General features: G+C 43.6%; 1 protein-coding gene across 1 annotated transcript in view; it reads right to left on the bottom strand.

Annotated features, from left to right (window-relative positions):
- PRKAG2 (protein kinase AMP-activated non-catalytic subunit gamma 2) overlaps positions 1 to 12,883 on the bottom strand; it is a 428,376-nt gene that overhangs the window by 55,624 nt on the left and 359,869 nt on the right. Inside the window, 1 exon segment of the mRNA XM_038389209.2 lies at positions 7,050 to 7,159. Within this exon segment, the coding sequence (XP_038245137.1) occupies positions 7,050 to 7,159 (110 nt within the window).

The raw sequence follows: 12,883 nt of genomic DNA, 5'->3' as shown, positions 1-12,883 counted from the left end.
GGGTTTGTTTAGTCCAGAGAGGAGAAGGCTGTTGTCTGTACCTAGGTGGGGGGTAATCCTCAAACAGAGAAGGATGGTATAAAAATAAGAACGAGGAGGCCAGTGGCACCCTAAAGACTAACAGATTTATTTGGGCATAAGCTTTCGTGGGTGAAAATCCCACTTCTTAGATGCATGGAGTCATTATGCCCAAATAAATCTGTTAGTCTTTAAGGTGCCACCGGACTCCTCATTGTTTTTGTGGATACAGACTAACATGGCAACCCCTCTGATACTTGATAAAAATAAGAGAAAATGACCTCTACCTCACCTCTTCCCCTTCTTCTCTACTTAAGGCAGATAGATTGCTTGAAAGATAAAAGCAGCAACATCAAAGTGGGGGAGTGGTCCTAGTCTGGAGGTTTTCCAGCCAGTACAAACTGCTGTAAGATTTGGTTTCAAAAACCTCCTTTTTTGCTTTTAATTTAAACCTATTAGCCGTGGTAAAGTTTAGGAATTAGTTCGTGTGTTTATCCTTTTATTTCTTTTGTAACCAATTCTGATTTCTATGCTTTACCACTTGTAATCACTTAAAATATATCTATCTTTGTCTAGCTAATAAACTTGTTTTGTTTTATCTAAACCAGTGTGTTTTGGTTGAAGTGTTTTGGGAATCTCTCCTCAGGTCCACAGGACTGGTGCATATAATCATTTTCCTTTATTGAAATGACAGACTTACTATGAGCTTACACAGTTCAGTAGTGTGCTGGACAGAACAAGAAGCACATTTCTAGGGGACAAGGCCAGGACTGGGGATCTGCAGATGTTACTCTGTATGTAATTCATGGATGTCTGGGCATAACATTCATGTATTCAGCTTGGAGTGATTTTTACAAGCTAGCGGCTGTGTGAGAGCAGAGCCTGGAGACGTTGCTGTTCACCAGCAAAGCAGTGTAGAAAGCATCACAAGCTGGAGAGCTAAGGGGGCATAGTCGTCCAGATTGCACCATGGGGAATGTCACAGTGACCAATCAGGGTCTGCGATCAAGCATAGACGATGGGAACAGCCACTGGAAGAGGGAGTGAAATGACAAAGGAAAGGCTAGGGCCAGGGAAAATGGAGGCTAACCACTCCTTCCCCCTAACCTACACATGGGGGAGAAGAGTGCAAACAAAAATTGGAGAGGTTAATGAAATAAACCAAAGAGGGCATGGGGCACAATAGGTAGTGTTGTGTGGGCACCAGCTTCTCTGGCTGCACTGAGTGAGAGGCAGCTGTCTGAGGACATGCAGTGAATAGGAGATTAAACAAAATGGTGGGGAGGAATCACAAGCCCTGGGAGAGTGCAGGTACACAGGGCAAGCAAGGCTGGGTAGGACAGGGAACAAACAGCAAAAGCAGGGCTGGGGCTGAGTAAGAGAGTACCAAACAATGCAGGGGAAGCAGCTGGACAGTGCAGGTAACAGGAGTATGAAGGGAGTGCCATGGGAGGGACAGGGGAAACAGGTTACAAATCATACTCTTGGGGGAAGAGTTCTGTACATGCACCACTGTACATGCACACAATTTATGTGTCACGATGATTTTTTTTTCCTCCACATACTATAGATTCTGCTGGAGAGGTGCTGCAGTTACACCTTTTGCCCACCAAGGGCTGCTGTGGTGCCAAAAGAGAGGGCAGCCAGTCAGCAGAGAGGCTGTGTTCCTCACAGCAGAACCAGGTGAGGAGGCATGGGAAGGACAGACTGGAGTGTGGACTCAGGAGCTGGGAGGGGCAGCACTGAGCCAGGGGCTGAATGTGAGTAAGGGTGCAGGGTCACATGGAGACAGGGGAGATGTGCCTGACTGAATGGGAGAGTCCAGGGGTCAGCTGGGGTCTGCATGAGAGAGGTTCCCCAACTCCCTAACAATCCCTCCCCTCCCTGTTCACTCCCAGGCTCCTTCCCAGCAGTTACATCCCTCTCCCTCAGTTCCTCTGTTACCCCTGACTCCCCCAAGCTTTTTCACTCCTTCTGAGAGGTGCAGGAAATATATTTATGTATTGTAGCTTAGTAAGGAAAGTTTCAAAAAAGCCATTTTCTGAATTTTATTTTGTTGTCTGTATTGTTACAGACATGCTTGCTGACAGGTATTTTGAAATAAGTTACCAAAATAATTGAAACTGGCATGATATAGTGTGTTATTCTGACAAATAAAATAAAAGAATTTTAAAATACTGTATGCAGAATTTATTTTTTGGTGCAGAATTCCCCCAAGAGTAAAATTCCCCCAGGTGGGGAGGAGGAAGTCAACTTGACAAGCCGAGGAAGGTGAAGAAGGCCTACAGCTCTCTGCAAGGAAAGTCTAAGGTGCATGTGCACCCACATGTGCTTGCGACAGACTCTCTGCTGCAGCAATCCCAGGGGAGGCTGGTGGAAGCTGACAGGTAGGCAAGCAAGCAGATGGCAGTCAGCAGGAGCTGCAGGGTGGGAGGGCTCCATGATGTTCCCCAATCCCTAGCAGCAACAGCCTCCTTCAGCAGCAATGGCAAGTTCTGCCCAGAGTCACAGGATGTAGTAGGAATGAGCCAGGGGACTACAGGAAGGGAAAAGATGGCATCATGGCTAAGGAAGATGAATGATGCCTTAGAGAACTAGATTCTATCCCTGCTTTTGTGACAGAGTTCCTGTGTGATGCTGGGCAATTCATCCAAACCAAACTTTGGATAATTGGGCACTAATTGTGTGTTCCTCATTTTTTGGGGCCCAACTTTAAACACCTGATGTTGACTCTGCAAAAGTGGTAACTGCTCATAGTTGCAAATGAAATCAATGGGAGCTGTGCTTTGAATATAAACAAAAAACAAAACAACCTACTGCAATAGTGATAAGTACTGTGAAAATAAAATAAATAAATAAAAAATCAGACCCTATGTTTCTCAGATTGGGCACCCACCATTAGTTTGACAATTCTGGCCTTACCTTCTATGCCTTTGTTGTAAAGTGGGGATGATACCACCATTTAATCTCACATGTGTGTTGTGAAGATAAATACATTAATGCTTGTGAAATACTCAAATACTATGGTGACAGCACCATGCTAACACCCAGATTAATTAATAAATTTGCATATATGGTTCAGATGGTATGCACTGAATAAGACCTAGGGTCATACACTGAATGAGGCAGGGATTCTGTGACAAGGGGGCTGAGTTAAGGCTGTCTTAACCTTAATTCTGTCATTTCTTAAATTTTTAGTGAATGACTTTGTAATGTGAAGGTTCTTTTAATAGAATTTTTAAAATCTAAAACACACCCACCCAGCCACGCTTCCTCTCCCCAAAACAGGGAATTCTTTGCTCCACATGGGATATAAAACCATCAGGGACTCCCATGGTTCTCCCAGATTGCTGTTATTGTCCTAGGGGAGATGTAAATCCTGGCAAGTGTCAGGTGCAAGACGGCAGAAAGTTCATCTATCAGTTGTGGTGCTTACATGCCACTCAACTTTTCCCCCACTGCCTCCCTGCTACCAGAAACTTTCCTCACTGCAGTGAAAAGCTCCAGCAACAGGGAGCTTTTGAAGCCTTTCCCTGCTGCCGCCGCTCTGGGAAAGCATTTCACTGACATGTACAGCTGCACCCCACAGCGTGGACACATCCCGATTTTCACTGTGGCATGAAGCTACACATATTACACATCACTAGTGGTGGCATGTAGATGTAGTTTAAGATCCTCTGGGATATTTGGATACTTTTATATTTCATTGACTCTTACTCCTTTTGTATTGAAGAGTTTTCTTCTCATCTACCTTTGAAGTACTATAATCTGTAGTGAGGCTCACTACTATGTCATGTATACCAGTTTTATTGTTAACCATGAAAACTACAGTTTTCTAATGGTCTTAGACACGATTCGTACCGCCAAGTCAGAAATCTATTCATTCTCAGACGTAGTCTTCACTGAAAATAATGCCATCTCCAATCACTAGGGGAGACAGAATATTGAGGATACAGCAACTACTCAAACATTCTTCCAGAGTAACTCACCAGCACAATAAAGCACTAAATATTAATGAAGGTCTAATTTTTATCTTCCTTATCTATTATAGACCAGTATAATTCCATTGATCACTTCTGATTTACATTGGTGTAAGAGAGATAAAAGACTATCTTATGTCTTTTACTCAGTTTAGTTACAGAATCTGTGAATTTTGCAAGCAAATTACAAAAATATATTTGGGAGTGACATATGTTCTGGTAATCTATGGAAGAGGCACCAAGGAGCTTGGCAAGATACCACTTATTAAAAATCCAAAGAAATAATTGTAAGTCAGTTTTCTATAAGGACCAGATCCAGTAAAAATGTCAAACATGCACAAATCCCACTGACTTCAATGGGAGCTGTGAAACACTGACTCCCTCACAGCGTTTGGTCCTAAATTAGCAGTAAAGTCTAAGATTTGATCTATGATCTTAAAGTCCTGAGGTATTAACTCTCTCAAAACAGGTGGACAGATGTACTTGTTTATTTCCTTTAAATTTTATTAAAATTTTAAGTGATGTTCCCAGTTGTTAACTTATTTACCTGAATATACTTGTCGGTTAACCTCTCCACAAATGTTTTTACTCACAAGTTTTCTATGAAATCTTCAGGTTTTTCTTCCAGTCAAATAAAGTTCACTATGGCTTGACAACTGATTAATCAGTCTCTCACATTGGGCTTTTCATGCTGCTAGCATCATTAACCAAATTACTTTTCTTTACCAAAATGGCTGTCACCAACATTTATTACTGGGAGCCCAACTGCACATTCACTGTACAGACAGAGATCAGACATAAGACTTACAAATGTAAGGCATTTGTGTTGAAACTACAATGTTCTTGGAGGTTTACTGAAACACTCCAAGTAAGATATTAACATTAGTAGGCTCAGGCCTGGTCTACGCTACAGAGTTTGGTCAACGCAAGGTAGCTTACTTGTCTCTCCTGTGTACCTAATTACGTCAGAGTCTTCACTTGAATGCTGCTTTTACCTAAGTCAGTCCCCAGCCACATAGACATAACTCCACCTCCATAGGAGGTATAGCCCTTACATCCATGTAGTTAGGGTGATGCAGCATCCATGTAGATCAGAGGTGGGCAAACTTTTTGGCCCGAGGGCCACATATGGGTATGGAAATTGTATGGCGAGCCATGAATGCTCACGAAATTGGGGATTGGGTTGACGAAATTGGGGGTTGGGTTGTGGGAGGGCAGAAGAGTTCTGGCTCAGGGTGCAGGCTCAGGGCTGGGGATGAGGGGTTGAGGGTTCAGGAGAGTGCCCTGAGCTAGGTCTGATGGGTTTGGAGGGCAGGGGGGCAGGCTCCGGGCAGTGCTTACCTCAAGCAGCTCCCAGAAACAGTGACAAGTCCCCCCTGCGGCTCCTACCTGAAGGTGCAGCCAGGCAGCTCTGCACGCTGCCCTGTCTGCGGGCGCTGCTCCTGCAGCTCCCATTGGCTGTGGTTCCCGGCCAATAGAAGATGTGGGGGTGGCGCTTGGGACAGGGGGGACATGCCGCTGCTTCTGGGAGCCGTGTGGAGTGGGGTAAGACCCCAACCCCGCTCCCTGGCTGGAGTGCCAGAGCAGGGCAAGCCCCGGACCCCACTTCCCAGCAGGAGCTCGAGGGCCGGATTAAAATGTCTGGAGGACTGGATGTGAACCCCGAGCCGTAGTCTGCCCACCCCTACGTAGACACTGTGTTACTTACATCGCCTGTTGGTGGTCAGCCCTGAATGGGGCTGACCGTTGGAGCCCCATCCCCAACCCTGGCACTGATAATCCGAGCTGTCAGCTGGGCATGGGCTCACATCTGGGGCCTGCACTCGGCTGACAGCTCAGGCTGTCTGGCAGCAGGAGCCAGCTGTCAGTGCTTCATTTCAGACAGTAGAATCACCCTTGGTGAGGATACATACCACTGACAGAAGAAGCAAGCGTGGAAGTGAACCACCGCTTTAATTACTGCAATGGCTGTACGTCAACTTAATTTTTTAGTTTAGACAAGCCCTCAGAAATACAAGTTTTAGATTTTTGTATTTCCCATTGTGTCTATCAAAATTCCCTAGGTAAAATCAAACCGATACATATAGCCTTTAGAGGCTAACACAGATTGGTATATACTTGCTATTCCACTATCACTTTTTTTTTTAATAAAGAAAAAGTGAAAGTGCAAATTTAAAGCCACAAAAGAGCAACTAGACATACAGTAAGTAATAAATAAACCAACCTATAGATTCATTCTCATGCAGGGAAGATACTACAATCTGAAAGACTTATTTTCTTAAAATTTTTAAAAAACCAAAAAAGTTACCACTGCTTCATTTATCTTTTCAGCGGACACTAGGAGCAGAGCATGTCTCATCTCAATGTAGTCTTTTTAATCAGGCTAAAGTTATTAGCCCCATTTTGTTCCTTCTTTTAACAATCACTCTAAATAGAACCAACAAAATCTAAAAAGTCTAGAAAGAACCAAATTGTGTCCCCCTAATTTCAGAACAATTTATTCTTAATGTTTCCAGAATGGACTGAACTTCTAGCACTTTCTGCTTTTGGCAACTGCATTCATCATGCACACAAAACCAAAAATCTAAAATAGCTGAAATATGCAGATGATTTACTGGTAAAATTTAGGACCTCCAAGGAATTATACATTTATTTAATTCAGAGGATTATTTAAATTTTGAACTGTCTAGCTAACATAAAAGGCAAGGCTCAAAACATTCTGATAATTTGCATAATATCCACACTCCTACATAATCATAGAACATTGATATTTTGATAACTGTTTCATTTACCTATTCCCCGTTAGAGCTTTACTGACTTTCCATGTCCATTTGAAGGCTACACTATTGACTCAAAGTAAAATATGAAAGTTCCTTCCTATACACATGTACACACTTTCAAAAACATATTGCAGATTCTTGGACCCAAAAAGCATCTCAAAAAACAGTTCTCTAAAGAGAAATCAATTTCACACAGCATTCAAGGATGATATCTATGTGCATATTTTAAAAGCCAACTGAACTGCAACAAAATGTAGTCTTAAGCACTTACTTGTAAGGTAGTGTCAAAAACAACAAGCTTAGAACTTGTTGGAACTATGTCATAACACTTGTTAGACTTCATGAATCGCACATAGATGTCACTTTCCGATTCTTCAGATGCTGTAAGAAGAAGGAACACTTTTAAAAGATCTGTTTTTTTTTTAAATGCAAAAGAAAAGCATACCATCGAATCATTTAGGCACCATTTTAAAAGATGAACAGTCCCAAAGCAAAAACCTTTGGAACACAAACTTAAGTGAGATGGTTCAAGCATCAGATCAGAGTTCTGCAGCTCAGACCCATCTTTCCTCTGATTACACATTGAAATTACAGTTTGAGACTGACATGTCACATTGATTTAACTGAACGGAATGCCTTTAATAAAGACAATAAATTTATCCAATATCCAGTCTATTCTATTCAACATTTTCCCTTTGTTTGGGATATTAATTTTGCTTTATACCCATGTTTTCTGGACACTACTATTTCTCTGACAGGGAACTGGAGGACTAGTAGGCAAGTTTGGCAAATTACAGGCAGGGCTGATAGCACCACCTATTAAGGTTGCTCAACATTTCCCATAAGACCCTATTTTCAACTGCTTATAGCTTTGACAAATGCCATTTGGGCAGGAATTTTATGGGCTAGATACCTGCCTCAAGTTTTTAAGATCAGAGCCAAATAACTCAGCCATTTCCAAGAACAAGGCAAGGGCAAAACAATGTATTCCCCCCACTCCCACCATGTTAAATTCTGGTGACCTTTCCTCTGAATTGCTCTAGTATTCCTATGATTTGGAGAAGGACTTGAAATTTGGCAGGGATGGACTGTGTCAGAGATGTGCCTTTTGCCGTCACCATGAAAATCTGTCTAAATATGTCCACATTATAAGCCTTTGAAAGCAATCACAGTTATGCATCATCAGTAGAGAGACTTGTTAGTTTGCAGCTAAAGTCTCTAAAGATTCAGTCCTCACTGACCATGCTCAAGCCTCACAGCTCCAAGGGCAGCCCAGACTGTGAATGCACCATAACCACAGAGCAACTGAACATATTCCACCCAGCCCAAGGCTATAGGATTTTCCCCCTAATGGCTGTTTCAGGGCAATATGGGCTGGGCACTGGAACTGAGAGCATGGAACCTGTCTCTCCCGTGTACTCAATGGCACTCACCATCCCTGCCCTTCAACCCTGTTGGCACCCAGGGCAGCGTGGAGGAAACCATCTGATCTGAATGCAGATGGGACAAAAGTCAGACCAGGGGGAGGGGAAGGAGTAGATTGAGACAAGGAATCTAGTGAGACTGGGATGGGTGGGAAGGATAGGAGAGACTGGGGACATGAAGAGAACCACTGAAATTGGACAAGGAGTTGTGAGGGGTAGGGGATGAGGAAGAGTGAACACTGAGACTAGCTAGGCAGAGAGACTGGGACAAGGGAACTGACCAGAGCCCGGGAGCAGCTGGGGAAGAGGACTGCGAGCCAGCCTGGACATTGGACACAACATACTGGATGAGAAACCAAAAAGGGGGAATTCAGAATTGGCTGGGCAAGGAGACTGGGCACAAAGAATTGAGGGAGGATGGGTGAGAACTAGAATGGGACTCTTGAAGAGTGGAGACTGAGAAGCAAGGAGAACAGGACTCAGAAAACACAAGAACAGGCAGGAGGAGCAGGACAGGAGTCAAGTGTTGGGGGGTGGGGGGTTAGAGTGGAAAGATGGGATGAAGAGTCTGTGCACGCTCCCCTCCAGAGCCTGGGATGAAACGCAAGATTCACAAGAGTCTCTATTCTAGGTCAGCAAATATCTGTGAAATCCACTGGAAAAGTATGTCATCCCCCTCTAGTGCTGGTCCATACAGAGGATGACACTCTACCACTTGCGCTAACAGTCTGTGTGGTGGATCTAATGGTTCCAACCTGCTGATGACCATGTGATTGTCCATATGACGACACCAAATGGTTTGTTTGTTTGTTTTTTAAAAAAGCTAGGAAGTTACATTCATACAAGCTAATTGACAAAAGATCATTAAGATAGTAAAGTCAAGGACTCAAAAGTTAGGAAATGCCAAAATTAAGGTTCCCTATATACGCTTAATTTGCCCCCCTTGTGAACATGCATTATGATAGTATGTAATTAAAGACTATTTTCTCTGCAGGACCCCTACCTTTTTCAGTACACACTATGGACCTGCTCTGGGGATAAATCAGGGTTGTGTAGTAAAGGAGACTTATCTATGGGACCCCAGTCTAATTTCTTTCAAAAGTTAGTAAGTGAGGAGTCAATTAGGTAGGGGATTACAGGAAGAGAAAGGACGGTCTCATGGCTAAGGCAGAAGAATGCTGCCCTGGAGAATCTGATTCTCTATGACATAGGCAGGGATATGTGATGCCAAGCAAGTCCCTTATAGCAAGCTTTTCAGAAGTGGTCATTAATTTTGTTTGTCTCATTTTCTGGTGCTCAACTTGAGTCCCTGAGATCTTATTTTGATCTAAGAGCTCACAGCTACAACTGAAGTCAATGGGAGCTGTGCTTCCAACAGAGTGTTATGTAATGTTAACAACTCTGAAATAATCAGGCTGTGTGCCTCTTAAGTTAGTCATCCAAAATTAAGATCAGCAGTATCCACTAGTCTGTGACTCAATTCCCTGCTCTGTACAATGGAGATAATACTGCCTCCTCCCCTCACAGGGGAATTGTGAAAGTTTATTATTTGTGAAACAATGCATTCAGATACAAATAGTGATAAGCACCATAGAAAAGCCTGTGTACAGTAACTGGATTTCAAGATGTGCTATCCATATGCAGATTCCACTGATGGTGGGCATATGCATCAAGATTAGAAACATTTCACCAGCGGTATCAATACCAGCGGTTCTCAACCTGTTTCTCACTGTGGGCTGCATATTCGGCCACAAAGAGTTACCAGGGTCACAGGTTGAGAATCACAGTGCCCCCTAGCTAACCTGCCCCCTCCCCACCCAAATCCCTATGCCCAATGCCCTCTACCCAGAGACCCCTCCACAGAGTGCAGCCAGAGCGCTGGGCGGGCGACAGGGATCCCATACCCCGCTGTGTGGGGCCGGCGGGACCCGGACTCTAACCCTGTCAGGGCCAGGGGGCAGCCAGGAGCCCCAAAACTACTGCTGTGTGGGGCCGGGGAGGGGAGGGGTAGGAAGAAGCAGCCGGGCCCCGGAGCCTGACCCTGCTGCTGTGAGGGAGCGGGGGGGGGGGGGAAGGGCAGGGCAAGCCCGGAGTCCACAGCCTGGACCCCAAGCCTGCCATGCGGGGCTGAGAGGCAGCTGGTGGACCAGCACGTGGCCTTTAGCACACACCTGAGCTGAGCTACAGCTGTGTGCTAATTGGGCCGCATGCACCCCACGAGTTGAGAACTGCTGATCCATACAGTACACAGGTGGCCTCCCAATCATCATACTCTGTGACAACGGCATACAAGGGCAAAGGGTGACAGATGCTATTTGGTTCCTTCTTACTACAGAATTGCCACAGAGGACTCAGAGGTAGACAAGATGAAAGGGCAGATTGCAGAATGTGTATGTAGACAATAGTTAGTGTACAAGTATAACTGGAATTCAAGATAACGCCCCATTCTCCTTGAAGTGCTTGTCCATATGCACACTCCATCGATGGTACCTCCCAAACAGTGACTGCGTTAAGGAGGTGGGCTTGGATTATTTATTTAGAAAAGTAAAGAACTGTTTTAGCAAATGCAGCATCGGACTTGGAAGCCTGAGTTTAGGGGATAGTGTTTTGAGAATGTATACTGATGCCAACATAACTGCTTTGCAGAAGTCTAATACTGGCAAATTACACAGTGGTGTCATTGATGCGGCTTGTGAATGGTGGCTCTCCCTTGGCTACAGAAAAGCCCATTCTCATTGAGATTCTCAGACTGGATTTCTTTTTCTGAGATGAAATTGCAGAGCCTTTCAACTTCTCTGCTATGAAGAGTCTTGATGACTTCCTATTTAGGTAGTAAGCTAGCACTCTCCTAATGTCTAGAGTCTACAGTGCTGCCTCATGGCTGCATGAAGTTTCAAGAAGAACAATAGTAGGTGTATTTGTTGGTTCAGTTGAAATTCTGTTACTACTGTTGAACAAAATTCAGAGTGTGTCCTTGTGGAATACTGAGTACAGCAGATCAGCCAATGCCTGCATTTCCCTATCTCTTCTGGGACAAAGCTATACCAGATAAAAATACCACTTTCATGGAAAGTTACAGTTGGGAAGAAGTGGCCATGGATTTGAAGGTTGGCCCCATGAGGGCTGAGAGTATCAGGTTCAAGTCCCATGGGGATACAAGTTCCTTAACTGGTGGGAATACTTTAACTAGACTTTCTTGGGAACCTGATTACCAACAGATGAGAAAATATTGTATGGCACTCCACCAGTGGATGGTGTGTGGATATGGCCACTAGATACAACTTGACAAAAGTGAGGGATAGATTTGTGTGTTTTAACCAAAGTAAACAGTCAAGTATTTGAAGAGTGATGAGGCATCACTGATTTCTGGCACCAGTGAGAAAATACTGTACTTGTCCAATTTACTAGATTGTGAGAATTTCCCTAACAGCAGAAAAGAATCAACAAGATGAACCTAACTGTGAAAGAACTTTCCTGGCCTATTGTTGGCATCCATCTAGCCATCATGCTGTGATACGCAGGTGTCAAACTGTTCTGCAGTGACTCAAGAGCATGAATACCAAGCTCATGGCAGACAGTTAAGAAGCAGGACACAAAACTCCAAAATAGTTACAAGTGGATTTCACCAACCACTCATCAAATGTAAAACTCCTTAAGCACTAACAGCCTTAACACGGAGTCACAGACAGTCCCTTTGGGCACTGCAATCTATCTTGCCACCCAGGTAAAGCTTCAAAACTCCCTTATACCAACCCTCCCCACGAATTCAGATTACTCCCACTCTCAAGGGACCAGTCACTTACAAGAAGTCCATTGTATCTTAAATCTCATACCAAAGAAAACACTTGTACCCAATCCTATAACTATCTAAAAATGTATTATATAAAGGAAAAGGAAATAAGACTTATTTCCAAGGTTAAAGCAAGTAAACACACACCAATGAGTTTAGTCTTAAGTTTCAAAAGGTATTAGAAGCTTTTGTAATTCGCAAACTCTATAGGTCCCTTAGGACTAACTCAGGCTACACACTGGGGATCTCTTGTTTATGCCTACAAAACCTTGCCCTTGAGAATTGAAGCAGTACAGAAATAAAAATCCCTGACAATGAGAAACTATTCCCCACCCCCCCTTCTCTGAGCTGTCAGTTCAGCTGACGGGAAGAATTCACTTTACACATCTTCTTTCCATGTGGAGGGAAGCCTTGTACAAAAGGCTTCTCTATTGGGCAGAAGTTCACCCCTTTGGTCAGGAACCAGCATTTCTGACTATTTCATGTCTCTTTCCTGTCTAGTGATTTACACAGAGAATTACAATGCAAATGCTCAAATATTACCTTACTTAACATTCCTATCTCATATTGTAAGTGAGATTATTGAATGCTTGTAAGTTGCTGCATGCATTAAAGTCTAAATATTAAGCATATTTTTATAGTTTAATACCTACTTTAGAAATATTAAACACAGGTGAGCCAGACTGAATTTCTACTATGCATTTGGTAATATCCAAATGAGGCATGGAGATCTTGGCATAAAGCAGTATCTGGTATGCCAGCATCACAGCAGGGTTGTCAGATTTGGATGTAGGGTTTGTCCTTGGTCCTGAGACAGAAGGTCTGGAAGCAGATGTAAGGTTTTGGTTTGGGATACCAATAGGTTCAGCAACTGTGAATCACAATTGCCTG

The sequence above is a fragment of the Dermochelys coriacea genome, chromosome 2 (assembly GCF_009764565.3).
Source record: "Dermochelys coriacea isolate rDerCor1 chromosome 2, rDerCor1.pri.v4, whole genome shotgun sequence".
NCBI classification, from domain to species: Eukaryota; Metazoa; Chordata; order Testudines; family Dermochelyidae; genus Dermochelys; species Dermochelys coriacea.
This window is presented reverse-complemented; position numbering and strand designations above follow the sequence as displayed.